General features: G+C 34.4%; 1 protein-coding gene across 1 annotated transcript in view; it reads right to left on the reverse strand.

Moving 5' to 3' along the window:
• LCA5 (lebercilin LCA5) overlaps positions 1-17451 on the reverse strand; it is a 43886-nt gene extending 26435 nt beyond the window's left edge. Inside the window, exons 1-2 of the mRNA XM_029945177.1 lie at positions 17134-17451; positions 12027-12556 (exon numbers count right to left, since the gene is read on the reverse strand). Coding sequence (XP_029801037.1) covers positions 12027-12556; positions 17134-17332 — 729 coding nt within the window. The 5' untranslated portion in view covers positions 17333-17451. The remainder of the gene's footprint in view (positions 1-12026; positions 12557-17133) is intronic.
• Positions 17452-20247: the final 2796 nt, after the last annotated feature.

Consider the following 20247-nt stretch of genomic DNA (forward strand, 5'->3'; position numbering starts at 1 on the left):
GTGGAGGGAGACAGAGTTGGGGAGAGAGACGGATGCAAAACTTGAGAGACTATTGAATGCTGAGAATGAACTGAGAGTTGAAGAGGAAGGGGGAGGCAGGGAAAGAGGTGGTGGTGATGGTGGAGGGCACTTAAGGGGAAGAGCACTGGGTGTTGTATGGAAAACAATTTGACAATAAAATATTATGGAAAAAAAAAAACCCTGTAAAATTTATTCTCTAGATAAAGGGTATTAATCTTTATCCTTGAATCATAGATCCCATAATTTCATTGTAAATACTCTCCCACCAAAATTAGTAAAAATATTTGTAAACAATATGATAAAATCTGGCCAATTTCTTGAATGTGATATAATAAAAAATTAGTAGGATCTCAACAAATGCCATTTTATTTTACAAGCAGGTCCTTTTTTTTTTTTAACATTGAAAATCTCTCATTTTCCCAATATTCAACAGTCATAATAAGGACTTATTTTTTTAATAAATATGGTTTACCATGCTAAAAAATGCTTTTGGCACATAAAAGATTTAAAAACATGATTTATATTCATCAGGTTTCAGGGAAAAAAGGAGGCTCAGAACCATTCCATTCCACTCCTCAAATGAAACAACTGAAACCTGTCAATTAAGAAAGCTGCATTAAGTCAGAGTGGAACAAGAACAAAACCGATTTCTCGGTTTGACCTCCATCTGTCCTAATTAGTTTCAATTTTTCAGAAATAATACAGAACAAGTAAGTGAGGAAAAGGGAGGGCTTCTGGCTTTGGGTATCTGAGGGGTGAAAGGGCAGAAAATGCTGAGAGCAGATACCTAGACAGGAAAAAGGTATGGCAAGGAAAGATGTAGGAAAAGGACTCAATACCTAGACATTCCCTCTGGTTCTGAATAAACTATGAAGGGTAAGAGAAGATAATGATGAAGCAATTCTTATTTTTGAAAATGGTTTGCACTAAAGGACAATAATGTTTGTATCACTGAGAAATAGATACCTACTTGAGGGCATCTCTAGGGTCAAGGGAATTTGAATGTCAGTCTCTTACAGGAAAATCTATCAAAAGAAAAAGAAGTGTATTCAAACCTCCTTTCATAGCTGTATGATACTGAGGCTACTCAAATCACTCCCCAAAATCTTTACAAATTTCCAAAAAGGGAGAGAAAGCCTTTAATATTAATGTTTTTCTAACAAGGTAATTTATTTAGTTTACTCTGTACCAATTCAATGTTACCATATGGTTGGATTTTTTTTAATGTATTAAATGTGCACCCTACAGTTTACTGGTAGGCATATGATAATTACATTTATGACATTTTCTTAAAACTTTATAATTTGTTTAACGACTAAGGATTCTTAAGATAGTTACAATTCATGGTATTAGCTTTATTCATCTTCCCTGTGACTATATGCTTCTGTATCCTTAGATGAGGAATGCAACCCAAGCTCTAAGTCTTTCTTATGAGGACTGGGGACAGAATTAGTTAGTGCCTTTACCTTCAGCTGCTACTAGAGGCCAGTTGCAGGCCTCGTAAGCAATAGTGGATGCAGTTTGGCAGTCATTAAAAGAAACTGCATTTAGGGGTGATCACAAATGAACCTGCTAATAAAAAACTGTTTATGTTAAGTCAGTGATTCTCAATGAGAGGTGCAGAGACCACCTAAGGTCCCTTAGACCCTTTCAGGAGTCTGCAAGATTAGAACTCTTTCATAATGAAATATTATTTGCTGTTTGCACTCATTGTCATGAATATATTGTGAAATTTTCTGAAGGCTATATATATATATATATATATATGTGATATTATATAAATAAAATGGTCAGCATTTAGAAAATCTGCCTAATACAATGAACAAGTGCTAAAGTGACATGACAGAGTACAAAAAGTTCACTGATCCATGGCTTCAGATTCCACACTGCAACAAACCTGTAAGAAACACCACTTACAAAGTTTTGATGTAGTATCAAAGAAGCCTATCTAGCTATCTGAAAAGGCTTTTAAAATGTTCTTCCATTTTCTAACTTCTATAGACATCTGTGTGAGGCTGCATTCTTTAAATATTTATCAACCATAAAAGCATACAGCAACTGACTGTAGAAGCAGCTCTAAGTACTCAGGTGTCCTCTATTAAGCCTGACATTGAAGAAAATGGCAAATACATAAAATGATGCCACTCTTCTCCAAGCTTTTGTTTAGAAAATAGTTTTCATTAAAAATCTTATAACATGTAGTGAGTTATTACTATTTTTAAGTAAATTAAGAAATATTATTAAATGTACTGTTTTCATTTATGATATGGTAAATATCAGTAGCTATACCCACACAAACAAAAGCTCCTGGAGAAGGGGGGTCTGTAATGTTTAAACATATAAATAGGTCTTCAGACTACAAACTGGGAATCACTACATTATATAACTAAAAATGTTTCTCTGCTATAAAAGCACACTTTTACATTTTTTGCAGCTTATTTATAGTTTCTTGCAATTTATTTATTAAATAACATATATAACTTAATATTTAAGTATATAAATATATTAAAATGGGGCTACTACTGACACAACTCTATTCAGTAAATTCTTTGAAATTAAGGCCAAAATGATGGTATAGAGCCAACCATAAATGAAGAAATAAATATGTAGTCTTATTTAGCAGTCTGCCCCATTGTACTGAATTAAACAAATTTCAAGCAGTTCTTCATTCCTGGTATACGGTCCAGTTTGGGGCAGACCATATCACACAAGGGAAAAACAGTTGTCATGGGTGGTTGTCTCCATTTCTACCTTTTGTTGTTTGTCTCCCTAGACATGTATCCACTTCTAAACTACTGTGATCTCAAATCATGGAGACTCTGTGCATTCTCTCAGTTACATCAAATAACAAAATAAGCCTGTACCCAACGTAGAGGATGATAGAGGGACATTTTTTCACAGCTAAATTATTTATAGGCAACTTGAAAAATGCTTTTTGACCCACCCCCTAAAAAGAAAATGTAACTCAAAAGGGAGTAAGAGTTGTGGCCTGAAATCCTTCCTGAAATGAGACAATCAATCAACAAATAAACAAACCTCCCTGCCACAAGTTCCAGCTTAAGGAACGTAAAAGAAAAAGCTATGCCAAATTAAACAAAAAACACCACACAGCCATTCTTAAGAAACAGTAGCACAGAACTTAAAGACAGCACTATTTCTCTGCAATTTCAAGGGATACTTGGGAATTTCCTGAGTTTTAGTTAATGTGCAAAATGAAATACCACAATTGAGCTCCTAGATGTCTACTTTATCCAATTAGTGGTACTGACTGTAACCTACTGAGTATGAAGAAAAAAGATTAACTTGGTGTTGGATAAAGTAATAAAATAGGAATACATTTATGAGGCACAAAAACAAAAGCTAAATTTCACACCAAATTAAGGATGTCAATAGTAAAGATTTTGAATTCTGGATTGATCACTGAGATTATTAAAGGTATAATTACAAATTGGGCCACAGGCTTTAGGAAGTATGACAAGGTAAACTAAAAAGTAGAGAATTTCCTTCAGATGGGCTGCTGAGACTCCTCCATTTAGAAAAGAGCTAGTATGTCAGTACTCACTCTAAATGTAAATGTTCTAAATGCTCCAATCAAAAGACATAGGTTGTCAGAATGGTTAAGAAAACAAGACCATCTATATGCTGCTTACAAGAGACTCATTCTAGACCTAAAGACACCTGCAGATTGAAAGTGGAGAAATACTTATCATGTTGATGGTCATCAGGCTGGAGTGACCATACTTAGACAAACTAGATTTTAAAATAAAGACTGTAACAAGAGATGAAGATGGGCATTATATCATAATTAAGGGGTCTATACACCAAGAGGATCTAACAACTATAAATATTTATGACCCCAATCTGAAAGCACCCAAATATATAAATCAATTAATCACAAACATAAAGAAACTCATTGATAATAATACCATACCAGTAGAAAACTTCAGCATCTCACATACAGCAATGGACAGATCATCTAAGCAAAAAATCAACAAGGAAACAATGACTTTGAATGACACACTGGACCAGATAAACTTAACAGATATATTCAGAACATTTCCTACTAAAGTAGAATACACATTCTTCTCAGGTGCACTGAACATTCTCCACAATAGATCACATACTGGCTCACAAGTCAGCCCTCAATAAGTACAAAAAGATCAAGATCATACCTGGCATATTTTCAGACCACAACACTATGAAACTTGAAATCAACCACAAGAAAAAATTTGGAAAGGCTGCCAATACTTAGAGATTAAAATACATCCTACTAAAGAATGAATAGGTTAACCTAGAAATTAAGGAGAAAATAAAAAAGTACATGGAAGTCAATGAAAATGAAAACATGACAGTCTAAAACCTCTGCAAAGGCACTCATAAGAGGGAAGTATATAGCAATCCAAGCCTTCCTAAAGAAGGAAGAAAGGTCTCAAATCTAGAACCTAACCTTACACCTAAAAAAGTTGGAAAAGAAAGCAAAGCCCAAAGCCAGCAAAAGAAGGAAAATAATAAAGATTAGAGCAGAAATCAATGATACTGAAATAAAGAAAAAAACAAAACAGTAGACAGATCAATGAAATCTGGTTCTTTGAAAGAATTAAAATTGATAAGCCCCTAACCAGACTGATCAAAAGAAAAAGAACCCAAATAAATAAAATCACAAATGAAAGAGGAGAGATTGCAACCAACACCAGAGAAATAAAAAAACAGTAATAAAAGAATATTATGAGCAATAATATGCCAACAAATTGGGCAATCTGGAAGAAATGGACAAATTTCTAGAAACATGTAAACTACCAAAAATGAAACAGGAAGAAATAGAAAATATGAGCAGACCCATAACCAGTAAAGAAATTGAATTAGTAATTAAAAATCTCATAACAAACTAGAGTCCAGGGTCGAATGGCTTTCCAGGGGAATTCCACCAAACATTTAAAGAAGAGTTAACACCTATTTTAAAGCTCTTCCAAAAAAATAGAAATGAAAAAAAACCTTCCAAACTCATTCTACAAGACCAGCACTACCTTGATTCCAAAGCCAGACAAAGACTCCACTAAAAAGGAGAAGTACAGACCTATCTCCCTGATGAACATGGATGCAAATATTCTCAACAAGACAACAGCAAACTGGATCCAACAATACATGAAAAGAATTATTCACCACAACCAAGTGGAATTTATTCCTGGAATGCAGGGCTGGTTTAATATCTGTAAATCAATCAATGTGATATATCTTTTTAATAAAAGAAAAAATAACAACCACATGATCCTCTCAATAGATGCAGACAAAGCATTTAACAAATTATAGTATCCTTTTTTGATAAAAAAAACCCTCAAGAAAGTAGGGATAGAAGGAATATACCTCATGATCATAAAGACCATACACAAAAGACCATAGCTAATATCATCCTCAATCAGGATGAGAGCTTTCCCCCTAAGGTCAGGAACACGACGGGGGTGTCCACGCTCACCACTATTATTCAACCGTGTTGGAAGTCTAGCCTCAGTAACCAGTACTATTCAACAGTGTTGGAAGTCTAGCTTCAGTAACCAGGCAACAAAAATAAAAAGCATCCAAATCAGCAAGGAGGAAGTCAAACTTTCACTCTTCACAGACATGATATTCTATGTGGAAAAGCCAAAAGACTCCACCAAAAACCTGCTAGAACTGAACCATGAATTCAGCCAAGTTGCAGGATATAAAATCAATATACAGAAATTGGTTGCATTTCTATACATCAATATTGAAGCAACAGAAAGAGAAGTCAAGGAATTGATCCCATCTACAATTGATTAAAACCCAAAAAATACCTAGGAATAACCTAACCAAAGAGGTTGGAGATCTATATACTGAAAACTATAAAAAGCTTATGAAAGAAACTGAAGAAGATGCAAAGAAATGGAAAAACACTCCATGCTCATGGACTGGAAGAAGAAATACTGTTAAAATGTCAATACTATACCCAAAACAATCTACATTTTCAATGCTATCCTTATCAAAATAACACCACAATTCTTCACAGAGCTGAAACAATCCTAAAATTTGTATAGAACCAGAAAAGACCCCAAATAACCAAAGTAATGTTAAAAAAGAAATCCAAAGGTGGAGGCATCACAATTCCTGACTTAAGACAGTATGGTACTGGCACAAAAACAGACACATATATCAATGGAACAGAGTAGACAGCCCAGAAATGGACCCACAGATGTATGGCCAACTGATTTTTGACAAAGCAGGAAATAAAATCCAATGGAAAAAAGACAGTCTCTTCAGCAAATGGTTGGGAAAACTGGACAGCAACATGCAGAAAAATGAACCTGGGCCACTTTCTCACACCAGACACAAAAATTAACTCAAAATGGATGAAAGATCTAAACTAAGACAGGAAGCCATCAAAATCCTAAAGGAGAAAACATGCAACAACTTCTTTGACCTCAGCTGCAGCAACTTCTTACTCGACATGTCTCCAGAGAGAAAGGAAACAAAAGCAAAAATGAATTATTGGGACCTCAAGATAAGCTTCTACAGGGCAAAGGAAACAATTAGCAAAACTAAAAGGCAATTGATGGAATGGGGGAAGATATTTGCAAATTACATATCAAATAAAGGGTTAGTATCCAAAATCTATAAAGAACTTATCAAACTCAACCCCCAAAGAACAGTAATGTCTAAAAGACACATGAAAAGATGCTCAACATCACTCATCATCAGGGAAATAAAATCAAAATCACAATGAGACACCACCTCGTACCTGTGAGAATCACTAAAACTAACAACTCCAGTAACAACAGATGTTGGCAAAGATGTGGAGAAAGAGGAACCCTTTTGCACTGATGGTGGGAATGCAAACTAGTGCAGCTACTCTGGAAAACAGTATGGAGATTCCTCAAAAAATTAAAAGTAGAACTATTCTACAAGCCCACAATTGCACTACTAGGTATTTATCCAAAGGATACAACACTGCTGACTCGAAGGGGCACATGTGCCCCAATGTTTATAGCAGTGCCATCAACAATAGCCAAAGTATGGAAAGGGCCCAAACATCCATCGACTGATGAATGGATAAAGAAGATGAAATGGAATACAACTCTGCCATGAAAAAGAATGAAATCTTGCCATTTGCAACAATGTGGATGGAATTAAATGGCACTATGCTAAGTAAAATAAGTCAGAGGAAAAACATATCTTATGATATTCATACATGGAATTTGAGAAATCAACAAATGGAAGGGGGAGAAGGAAATAGGGGAAGGGAAGGAAAATAAAATAAAATAAAAACAGAAAGGGAGGCAAACCATAAGAGAATCTTATATTCAGAGAACAAACTGAGCGTTGCTGACAGGGTGTTTGGCAGGGGGATGCGTTAAATGGGCGATAGGCATTAAGGAGGGCACTTGCTGAGAGGAGAACTGAGTGTTATATGTAAGTGATGAATCACTAAATTTTATTCCTGAAGTCATTATTACACTATATGTTAACTAACTTGGATTTAATTTTGTTTTTAAATGAAAAAAAAAAGTGCCAGTATGGTATGACAGCCGAAGTAAGACTAATTTGAGAGCAGGAGGTTCATAATTATATACTAAATGTCATTTTCAATATAACTTCAAACACCACAGAAATGAAATAGTTAATATCTCCCAACCAAACTTTGGGGCTTACAGCTAATTAACTCAACACTTCTAATATTTGGAAGTATGCTTCTAAAACCAAGTTCTTTCTTTATGTGCATAAAACATACATAACTCCTTGTGAAAATAATTATTACAAGAAAATAAGCTTTGAAATTTGAAAATAAAACTCCATACATAATTTCCTCATCTAGAAAGAACTGAGAGTATTTACAATTGCCCTAAAGAAAAGAAATATTTAGGTATAATCTAACAAAACCTGTATGGATCTTTATTCTGGTTATAACAATGATGAAATTAAATGAATATCCTACGTTCAAGAGTAGGAAGGCTCCACATATCAATTCTACACATTGATGCATGTTTAATACATTTCCCATTAAAATCCCAAGAAGGTATTTGTAGTCAAAAACAAGCTTATTCTAAAGTTTATGTGGAAAGGCAGAGGACCTGGAATAGTTAAAATAGCCAAACTTTATAAAATAAAGCATAACATGAGAGGAAGCACTCTACCTGATGTTATACTATGTCACCTATAATGGAGAAGTGTGACATTGGCAGAGGAACATACACATAAAAAGATCAACAGAACAGACTACAGAATCCAGAAATAGACCCACAAAAATATCCCAACTGGTTTTTGACAAAGATGCCAGATTAAAAGCAAGAAGGATAGTCTTTTCAACAAACGGTACTGGAGTAACTGGGTACCACAGACAAAAAAAAATCTCAACCAAAACCATAAAATAAAAAATACAAAATTTAACTCAAAATGAACTTGAAGGTAAAACATAGGGGTGCCTGGATGGCTCAGCCAGTTAAACATCTGACTCCTGATCTTGGCTCAGGTCATGATTTCACTGTTTGTGAGTTTGAGCCCCACACTGGGCTCTGTGCTGGCAGCACAGAGACTGCTTAGGATTCTCTCCCTCTCTCTCTGTCCCTACCCCATTCATTTTCTCTCTCAAAATAAATGAACTCCAAAAAAAGTTAAAAATTTAAAAAAAAGAAAGTAAAACATAAAACCATAAAACTCTTGGATAAAAACACAGTAATAATCTCTGAAACTACAGGCCAAGGGTGATAGAAATAGGTAAGGAATTCTTACACTTGACACCAAAGCACAATCCATAAAAGAAAAATCTGATAAACTAGATTACATTAAAATGTAAAACCTTACCTCTGAAAGACCCTGTAAAGAGAATGAAAAGATAACCTACGGCCTGGGAGGAAATGCCGGCAAGCCACGTATCTGACCAAGGACTTAAATTACCTCGAATATGTAAAGATTCAAAAACCAATAGTAAATGCACCAACACTCCAATTTAAAAATAGGCAAAAAATGAACAACATGAATAGAACCTACAGATGGCAAATAAACACATGAAAAGCTGTACTCCATTAGCCATCAGGAATAATACAAGTTAAAACCACGAAACATTCCTATTGGAATGGCTACAATATAAGAGTGAGAACATCAAATGGTGGCAAGGATGTGGAGAAACTGGATCACATATACACTGCTAACAGAAATGTAAAATAATACTGCCACTCTAAAAGAGAGTGGTGTTTCTTACAAAACCAAAAATGCATTTATCATACAACCCATCAAGTATACTTTCAGGCACAAATCCCAGAGAAATGAAAATCTACGTTCACACAAAAACCTGTATGATCACAGTAGCATTATTAGTTAATAGTTAAAAACTGGAAACAACCCTAATGTCCTCCAATGGGATATACCACAACGCCCAGTGGTATGTCCATACTGTAGAATACTATTCAGGAATAAGAAAGGAACACACTACTGATATATACAACAATTTGGAAGGAGCTCTAGGGAAAAGAAATGAAATCTATTCATCTCAAAAGCTTAAATACGTGATTCCACTTATATATCATTCTTAAAATAACAAAATTCTAGAAATAGTGAGCAGATTAGTGGAAGCCACAGGTTAGAGTGGGGGAAAGGCAAGAAAGCAGCTGTGGCTAGAAAAGCTGGTAATGCGGGATCCTTATGATAGAACTGTCTGCATCTTGATCCTGGGGGTGATCACATAAATCTACACATGTGATATAACTGCAGAGAACTAAACACATACACACACAAATACAAATGAACTCATGTAAAACTAATGAAACCTGAGTGAGGTTGAGGGACTGTATCACTGTATCATAAACCAAGTTCCTGCTTGCAATATTATATAGTAGTCATGCAGTATGTTACCACTGGGGAAATTGGATGAAGGGTATATAGGATCTTTATATATAATTTTCATACAACTGCATATCAATCTATAATTATCTCATAATAAAAAGTTAAAAACACTTAAATGCAGTAAGAAAAAAAAATTGAGGAACCTATGCAGTTAACAAGTATTTCAAAGATATCATCACAGATGATTGATTTTCATGCTCCAAAGTGGGCAGCCACATGATCAACCTCTACTACTTAGAATCCATAGACATGTTTTTCCTCTCTTCCTTCTTTCTCCTCTTTTCCCCAACACTCTATAAATCTCCTTCATAACTGGTTATAAGAGAGAATCACAGTATATCTGTGTGTATGTATGTGTGTACAATGTAACACCATGTTCTCTCTAGTTTCATACGAACATACACAGAGGTAGTTTTTGTTTTTTTATCATTATTAGCATTCTCTACTCTTGGTTCTCAATTTCAAAATCCATGATTTGGCACATTTTATTCTCCCCTTTAAAAATAATTAAAATATTTCTTGTTTTTTGTGATAGTAATTGCTTTCAGCTCCTACCCCCATCCCACCTCTCAAGTGGCCCTTAAAAAAAGGAGTTTCCATTTGTTTGCTCTGCAGTTAGGGTTGATCACTGGTGAAGCCTACACAGTATGGTATCTTCTGGGCACTCAAGCAGAAGATAATGATTGCTAATTTTACAAAACAAGTTAGACACTTTTTCTAACCACTGATGTACACTGTATTAGGAAGTCACTGCTTCTGTGTAGCATTGCTACATTGAACATGGTATACTATAGGATACATTGCGGAAGCTAATTTACTTATAGTTCTGTCTTGCCCTTCCTCTTACAGCAGGCACTATTTCTATACTTTTCCTCTATGTTGGCTTTCCAAATTACTCATCAGTTTTAATAAGCCCTGACTTATGGCATCTGTTTGATACACATACGCACGCACACACACACACACACACACACACACACATTCATATGTACATTGTATATGCATTTAGTTCTATGTAATTTTATCATGTGCACATGATATATATGTATGAGTTAGCATCTAATAGGAATCCTCTGTATAATAATCATGGGAAAACACTTTTTCCAACTTGTTACAAGAAAAATACCTTTCTTTTTAAGTTTATGTATTTATTTCAAAACAGAGAGAGGGCACATATAGGCATGCATGCATACCAGCAGGGGAGGGGCAGAGAGAGAGAGACAGAGACAGAGAGAGAGAGAGAGAGAGAGAGAATCCCAAGCAGGCTCCACTCTGTCAGTGCAGAGCTCAACATGGGGCCCAATGCCACAAATTGTGAGATCATGACCTGAGCCGAAATCAAGAGCTGGGCATGATTGGGCCACCCAGGCAACTCCAGAAAAATACCTTTTTGGGTGCTTGGGTGGCTCAGTCAGTTAAACATTTAAGTCTTGATTTCATCTCAAGTCATGATTTCATGTCTTGAGATCTAGCCTGCATGTACTCAGAGCTGGGCATGGAGCCTGCTTCAGATTCTCTCTCTCCTCCTCCCCCTCCCCCTCTCCCACTCATGCTCCCTCACTCTCTGCCCCTCCCCTACTCACTCTTTCTCTCCCTCTAAAAATAAATAAAGGAAAATTAAAAAAATAAAACTTCTGCTATACTCTCATGCTAGTAACTCAACATTCATCTACCTACCTCTCATGTTAGTTTCTATTTGGGGAAATAAAGATATGCTCTGCCACCAAAAATGTCTTTTATAAATGTTCAAAGAACTAAAAACAAAGTGTTTTTCTTGTGGCATTTCTTACACAATGGCCCCAAATGTCAGTTTTATACACTACAGCTATTAGTGCATTATTTTCAATTTTAGAGAAACAATTCAGGTAATCAAGTAAAGTACATCCCCAAAATGACTAAGATTCGTGGAATTAAACACTCATTCATTCATTAACCTGCCCATTAATATATCAATCTTTTGTATCTTGCTCTTAAGTGTACAATCTTAATTTTTTCCTAATCTCTTATTCAGAAAGATAAATTTAAAAATATTTAAAAAATAGTTTTCATTTCTAAGCAAATCTGAATTTCAATTAGCAGTCTTAACAGAGTATGCTCTTAAATACCCAATGAAAAATAATATAAAACAGCACAATTAGAAGCTGTATAAGTTTTACCTTAATTCTTCTCTCGGTGTCATCTAATTTTAACTCTGCTGAAACCAGTTTCTTTGCCAAATCATCTCGTTCAGGTAGGTGTCTAGCTTCGGAGATCTTTTTCAGTTTCTGTAAGGAAGATTTTGTCCTATATAGTTCTTCTTCTGTATCTTTCACTCTTTTTTCAGTTGCCCGTTCTTTCTCTTGAGATTTTCTTAAGCGTTCTTTGAGTGCTGTAATCTCATTGTTATGACGAGCAATAAGTTGTGAGATTTCATTTTCTGTATCTTCAAACTTATTCAGGGCTTTCTCCTGTCTGTATTGAAGCCTTTTCAAAGCCTTATTTTCTTTTAGCAGCTCAGCTAACTTGACCTGGAGTTCAGTTACTTCATTCTGCAATTCATTGATTTTTAGCAGTCTTGCAGAAAGAACCCGTTTTGTAACAAGATCAGTATCTTTCCAAAGTGGCTCCCTATTAAGGCTCTGGGAGCGAAATCCCACTCGGACTCCCTTTCTGTTTGGTGGACCCTTAGGGCTTAGCTTCCTAGGGGCTAAAAAAGAAACAGTAATAATGTAAAGTGAGAACTGTACCAATGTAATATTATTCATTCTAACACAAGTGGATCCATAACATTCTTTAATTATACTGTTCCTCAAAAAATGACCTTATAAAATTTAAATATCAGGTTTTATTTAGAAGTCTTAATATAATGTTTTTATTAAGAAACATTCAGAATCTTTTAAGAAAAGTCAAGAATATTCTGACTTATCAAAATGATATCCCAATAGTTTATAGGGAATTATTTTACATTGGTTTAAAAAATGATAGCATCACTGTGTCCCTCTCTCTCTCTCTGCCCCTCCCCCACTCTCACTCATTCTCTCTCTCTCAAAAATAAATAAACATTAAAAAAAATTTTTAATGCCAGTATCAGGCTTACCATTTTCAACTTTATAGAAAGTTGGCAAGCCAGAATTCAAACATGGGCATCATCCCTATTAGCATGGTGTTTAATAAACACTGGACAAAACATTGTGATATTCTAGTAATTTATGACAAGATATTTGGGATTATAATTCAGAATGAGGAAACGTGTATTTTCTCTAAATAAACTAGAACTCTTTTTCTTTATTTGGGGAAATAAGAATACAACATATTGTACAACAAGAGGACTTGGGTTTGGAACTCTGATTTACCACTTAAGACTCCCTGGGCAATTCAGCTAAATCTCTGCAGGTCTATCTTCCTCATCCATAGAATTAGAATAACACCACCTATATAACTAGGTTGTTGTGAGGATTAAACAAAGAATGCATATAAAACAGGAAGTTCTCCACAAATATCCTCTGACAGTAATAAGAACCTAATCCCATTTATCTGTGATTGAAAATGAAAAACATTCTGAACAGTACAGATGGGATTTTAAATGCTGCTTGCTCCAGGGCTTTCTTTTGTGTAAGGTTCAAAAACATTTGATGTAATTTGAGAACAAGACAACAACAAAAAACTACACCCTAAAAAATATACACATATGAAATCCTTAAACTGTACATATTAAATAACATTTCCCAAAAATTTGGAATGTCATTATTTTTACTGAAAGTTCATTAAACTTAGGCCCCAATATAGAGCCCCTGCCCTTTAAAAGAGGCATCTGGAAGCCTGCCACAGTTGAGAATAATGAACTTTAATCTCCAAGGTGACTGCTTTTTCTCAAGAAGGAAATGCATTCCAGATGGGAAAAAAAAAAAAAAGAAAGGAAGAAAAACTAGAAAATTTAACCTTTCCCTACCCATCTCTCCAGTCATGGATATCTTAATTCCATTATATAAACAAGTAAACAGTAACAAGTAATATTACATTACAAAGTTTCATTTAAAAAACAGAAAATTCTAAAGAATGTGTTTTGTACGTGTACTGTTTTGGGATTCCAGTTCTATAAATGTATGAATACACAAAAGGCAGTGGTAATAACGAGAAATGAGGGAAAGCCTACTTGCAACTCTAAACTACACTATCCAGTATAATAGCAGTCGCCAGCCACATCAGGCTGAGAGATTTGAAATGTGAGCAGTCCAAACTGAGACATCCACACAGCGAACACTTAGTTAAAAAAAAATGCATAATTTTCCAAAAATAGTATTTTATATAATTACATTTAGAAACTGCAATATTTTGGGGGCACACTGGTGGCTCAGTCGGTTAAGCACCCAACTTGATTTTGGCTGAGGTCATGATCTCAGTGTTCATGAGATCCAGCTGGGCTCTGGGCTGGGCTCTGTGATGACAACGTGCAGTCTGCTTAGGACTCACTCCCTCTCCCTCTGCCCCTCTCCCATGTGCACATGCACATTCACTCTCTCAAAAAAAAGAAAAAAATTGATAATATTTTGTATATGTTGGGTTAAATAAAGTATATTATTAAAATTAATTTTACCTGTTTTTCTTTCTTAATGTAGTTATCAGACAATATATAATTACATGTGTGGCTTACATTTGTGATTTGCCTTATACTTCCCCTGAATAGCACTGCTCCAATTTTAAATTGGGGCATCCCTCATTTCAATCTTCCTTCTTTCCCAACATACTGAGTTAATAACAGTTTTGGTACCCATATAGTATTATGGAATATATACTCAATTCTTGGAATGACAAACTTTATACATAAAAAATATCATAAAGACTATTAATTCTTCCAAATTTATGATTATGTATAAAATTATATTGCTCAGCAAACAAGATTTCATATAAATAGAAACTTATTTGAAAAGTTAAAGCCTATGTAAAAATCAATTGAATTTTCCTCTAATACCTTACTTCAGCTATTTAGTTAGACAGAAAGGGCTTCCAAAATCAGCTTTTTCACATCCTAAAAATTGGAACATTTATTTATAGCATATTCTATTCATACAACTAAAAAACTGATTATAAAAAGGACACTTAACCTAAATTCAAAAATATTTCCTAAGTGCCATTTATTTATTTTCGTTTTGAAAACTATCAAGATGAAATACAATGCTAATTCAAGTGAGAAGAGAAAAGATGACTGTCATGTATATCACTCTTCATCTACCCCTTGCAAAGTCACTATGAAAAAGAGGGTGAAAAAATATTGCTTTTTTCTTCCTTCAGGTGATAAAAATGACTCCTTTAAAAAATATGCAGTAAAAAAAAATGTAGTAAAGATGAATTATGGATCTACAAAAACTCAAGATATTTATATTACTGATACCATATGAAGTACAAAAATATGTAACATGTAATATACAAACATGTATAACCCAAACTATCATCAAATTTTATCAATTTGCATATAACTTTTGATAGAACAGTTTCATTTTTAACAGTAATTAAATATGCTGATAATTAAAAAGAGAAAGGAAGAATATGCTACAAACATCCAAATCCAAAAATCGAAGTATTCAAGATGCTGTTTTAATTACATTTGTTCTTTCCTTAGTTTACTATACACTGGCAGTTGCAACTTAAACAGCATATTCTATTTAACACCAACTCAGTGTTTAAGGAAACATTAAAGTGTTAAATGTAACTGATGTGGTCTTATTGAGCGATCTAAGGTAGATGAATTACCGCAGATTTTAATTCAGAAGGCAATACAAAGCAGATAATAGTACAAGTCAGACTGAAGATAATAACTGAGATTTTTCTGGGTGATGCTGGAACTGTTTCTCATGGCTTTTTCTCAATTATCTTCTTAAATAAGGTAAGGTTTAAAATTTTCTGACTCTTTAATTAGGTGGCCTCCTAAACTGCTTTTCAGAACATAGTAAAAAATTAAAGTATTCCTACAAGTAATTCCCCAAGTATGTAAACTATTTCTTAGAAGCAAATGGGCATTTTCTAAGATTCAACCCTAAAGTCTGTTTGTTCTTAATTAGAGAGCAAAAGTTTAATATCAGATCATGCTTTCAGCCACAAAATCAAACAAGAGGCTCACAATGACAGGTTTGGAGGGAAAGACCAAAAACCTTGTAGCACTGTACTGGAGAAAGAAAGAAAAGAAAGAAAAAAATGAAAAGGAAAGAAAGGAAGAGAAAGAAAAAGCATTCAACTGTTATAAGTATGGCCATCCCTGGGAAGTTAGATCAGGGGTCCATGAAAGGGTTACTTTCAAAAATAACATATATTCTTTGCAGATTTTTTAAAAAGCAAATGTTACTTTTCAAAGTAAAAATTTATCAAGTCAAATTTAATTACACCCCTGCTTAAATCTATTTGACAGCTACTTGTTCACAGAAACAGACAGTCAATATATTATTATAGGATTCAAGGTGTTTCATGGCTTGGTCCCTGTTTTCCTTTTTGGTTCCTAATTTTACCCCTACCTGCCTTGTGATCTAAACTTGGTAATAAACTATTAATAAAAAATAAATAAATAAATAAAACACTGACTAAAGAAAGCCTTAGCTAATTATTCTGTAGTATATTTTTCTAAAGTAGTCCTTACATATTTTGTTACTAAGTACATCACAGGTTTTTTGACCAGAAATTTATTAAGATAAAGAGATTTCTAGAATACTGCCTTGTCAAATATGTATTGATACGTAGTTCCAGACTAGTAACATTTTAATAAGACAAATGATTTCTAGTGATTAATCTTGTATGCATAACACAATTTACTAGAAAACAAAATGGTGGTCCCAAGTCCCAAATTCCCTTGCTAGATTTAATTTGAACTTTTGTAGTAAGCACTGTGTAACCTAGAAGAAGTAATTTTACTCCATCTATAAAAATGCCCCTTAAGAACTCTATAGCAATGTCTTTTGCTGCTTTTTAAAAGTGGAGACTTAAAAAGATACAAGTACTTTATGATTTTTTTTGCCTGTATAGTACCTCAAAAACAGCAAGACAAACATTTATTTAGGACGAACAAAAAGAGAAAGCTTATTTATGATTCTTTCTTCTGTATATAGTACAATTTTGATTATAACAAAGGATAATATACAGCACCATAAGCAACAACTATATATAAAACTATATATATATATATGTATAAATGAGCCCATTTCCACACACATATCAATATAGTTATAGAAGAGTTTCATTCATACAACTTTCCCTAAACACTCAAAATGAGTTTTCTTTGAACTCTTTTAGAATGCTTACCTTGGTGATGTACTTGGCTATCCGAAATCTGTCTTTTAGGATTTTTTCCCTTTATACTCTTAGGTGAAGAGGACTTGACCAGCGATGACCGGCCAGAAGACTGTGGGGTAGTTTCAAAATCAGATGAACAGTTAGAGTAATAATGTTTGTCTGCCTTACTTTCTTGATCATTATCTGGACTTCTTCCTCTTTCCCCCATGGTTTTTGAAAAATGTTCTCTATTCACATAATTTCACAGATTCCTTTCTCCAGAAATATCCATCACAAGTCTGAAGAGCAACGTTTAGAGTCTTCAGATCCTGGAGATAATATTCATTTCTGCAATACATATTTGTTCCTACAATTAAGGAAGGGGAAAGGAAACTCATTAAGTTTTACGTTTGTTACAAAAAAAGATACTTAAAGCAAATAATGTACTGCTTCTCATTTTTAAAAGAGGCTATCATTCAATTTATATTTTCACATTGTTATTTATAGTCTTTGGAGAAAAGGCAGAATGTTGTAGCTTGGACAGAGAACATATAAAGTACCTAATATATAACTGTTTCTGAATAAATGATAACTGAATTTGACTCCCCTGAATCTTAAGATTTATAATAAACACAAAAGCTGATTTTTGACAGATGATTAATGACCAAATCACCATTTTTTTCTTTTCTGGGGACACAGGGAGTGGTAAAGGTAAGCCTACTACTAGAAACAAACAAAAATAACTACATAAAAATGAACAACTAATGTAAAAAATTAACCAAATTAAAACACCTGATAAAAAAACAGGTTCAATATGACAGAAAAATAGTTACCATCCTTAACATATAAATAAATAACTCATACCACCCCCACAAGAAAAATATGAGGTCAAAAATTAAATGGGCAAATACATGTTAAGACCCATAGTGGGGGGGTGCCTGGGTGGCTCAGTCGGTTAAGCCTCCGACTTCGGCTCAGGTCAGATCTCACATTTGTGGGTTCGAGCCCCGCGTCAGGCTCTGTGCTGACAGCCGGCTCAGAGCCTGGAGCCTGCTTCTGGTTCTGTGTCTCCTTCTCTCTCTGCCCCTCCCCCTCTCATGCTCTGTGTCTCTCTGTATCAAAAATAAATAAAACATTAAAAATAAATAAATAAATAAATTCTTAATAAAAGAAAAAAAGACCCATAGTGGGCAATGCACTCAAAGAAAATGGGGGGGGGCATGCCTGGGTGGCCCTCAGTGATCATGAGTTTGAGCCCCACGCTGGTATGTAGCGATTACTTAAATAATTGGTTTTTTAAATATATTTAACTTCAGCTACCATTTTTAAACTTAACTGTCAAAGATTTTTCAAAGAAACACTCAATGCTGCTGCAATGCCTATCAAGAAAAGGTCCACAGGGGGGCACCTGGGTGGCTCAGTCAGTTGAGCATCCAATTCTTGAACTTGAATTCAGCTCCGGCCATGATCTCATGGTTCATGGAATCAAGTCCCACACTGGGCTCTGAACTGATAGTATGGAGCCAGCTTAGGATTCTCTCTCTCTGTCTCTGCCTCTCCCCAACTCATGTTCGCTTGCTCTCGCTCTTTCCCTCTCTCTCTCTCTCAAAATAAATAAACACTAAACAAAAAGATCCACAGGATTTCTGGAGAAAAAAGTTGTCAAGATGTATTAAAACTTTGATTAGGTTTTTAATCTTTGACCTATTCCTATGTAACAAGAAAATAATCCTAGAAATAGGGGGAAAGTTATGCACAAGTGTTTATGCAGTACAATTTTTTAAAAATGAAGCAAACTAAATGTCCAACAATTGCAGGATAACTAAGAATACTGTAAAAATCAATACAGTATAATATCATGCTGTCATTAGAAACACAAAAAGTTTGTGTTACCAGAGAAAATGTTTATACTACTATGGTAAAGAAAAAATTCAAACTAGTGAATACAATATGATTTCAACTACACATATTCACTGAAAAAAAAAAAAAAACCCTGAAAGTATGGAGTATTCTTCCCTGAGGAACTGAAATAAAAAGTTAAAAATAAGGGATACATACATACCAAAATAGTGTCTGAGCAACACAAATTTTAGATGATTGTTTCTCTTTATATATTTTCTACTAAAATTAGATTACTTTTTTAATATTTAAAAATATCCCATTGATGAAATTACTATTACACGTATAGTGCTTCTAGCACTAGATGAAAAAAACCATATGCACAAGGCGGCACTACTACTGTTCACCGCAGCAGTATTCCAGTGGCAGAGAACTAAAACAATCAAGGGAACATCAATAAGGAACTGGCTACATACACCTACACCAGGAAGTACAGTGCTATGAAGCTACTAAGGGAATGAAGACTACCTCTGTGTATTTTCTGCAGCCTGGAGTGACCTCCACATATATTAAGCACAGGAATATGAACCAATCACGTACAGCCTTTCTTTATCAAAGAGTCATTACAAATTTGCATACATAATGCTTTATATTTTTAAAAAGGAAAAAGATAAACAATGGGGGGGGGGAAGGGTTCTATAAGGCAAGGCTATCCAATAAAACTTCCAGCAAGAATGGAAATGCTCTATAATCTGTGTTGTCCAGCATGGTAGCTAGCCATATATGGCTATTGAGCACCCTAAAATGTGGTAAATGTGACTGAAGAATTTTGTAATTTTGTTGAATTTTAATTAAGTTTTTAAAGCTGCATATACTGGTGCTTGGCTTACTGAATCTCAATGATCTCATCTTTAAAGAGAATAATAATAGTAACTTCCTTAGAAAATTGTTATGACAGTTAAATGGGATAACTCAATAACTATGACACAACAAGCACTCAGTAAAAATCAACTATTTACAATTTAAACATACAAGATATTCAGTAAGTTCTGATTGATATTCCTTGTCAAAGACTTTTGTAATTCCAATAATATAATTAAAAGCTGATTATATGGTTTAGATGGGGATTATGTGCTTATATGCATAGAGCAGGAGTAACTCTCTCTGAACTGTCCCATCTTAATCAGAGGTGCCACCTAACTTCTCATTGCAAAAGGTAGAACCCACAAAACATTACCTGTCACTCACCTCCTTTGCACCAACACTCACTCTCCCCCATCCCACCTCAAATATATGCATATAATT

Source organism: Suricata suricatta, chromosome 7 (genome assembly GCF_006229205.1).
Source record: "Suricata suricatta isolate VVHF042 chromosome 7, meerkat_22Aug2017_6uvM2_HiC, whole genome shotgun sequence".
NCBI classification, from domain to species: domain Eukaryota; kingdom Metazoa; phylum Chordata; class Mammalia; order Carnivora; family Herpestidae; genus Suricata; species Suricata suricatta.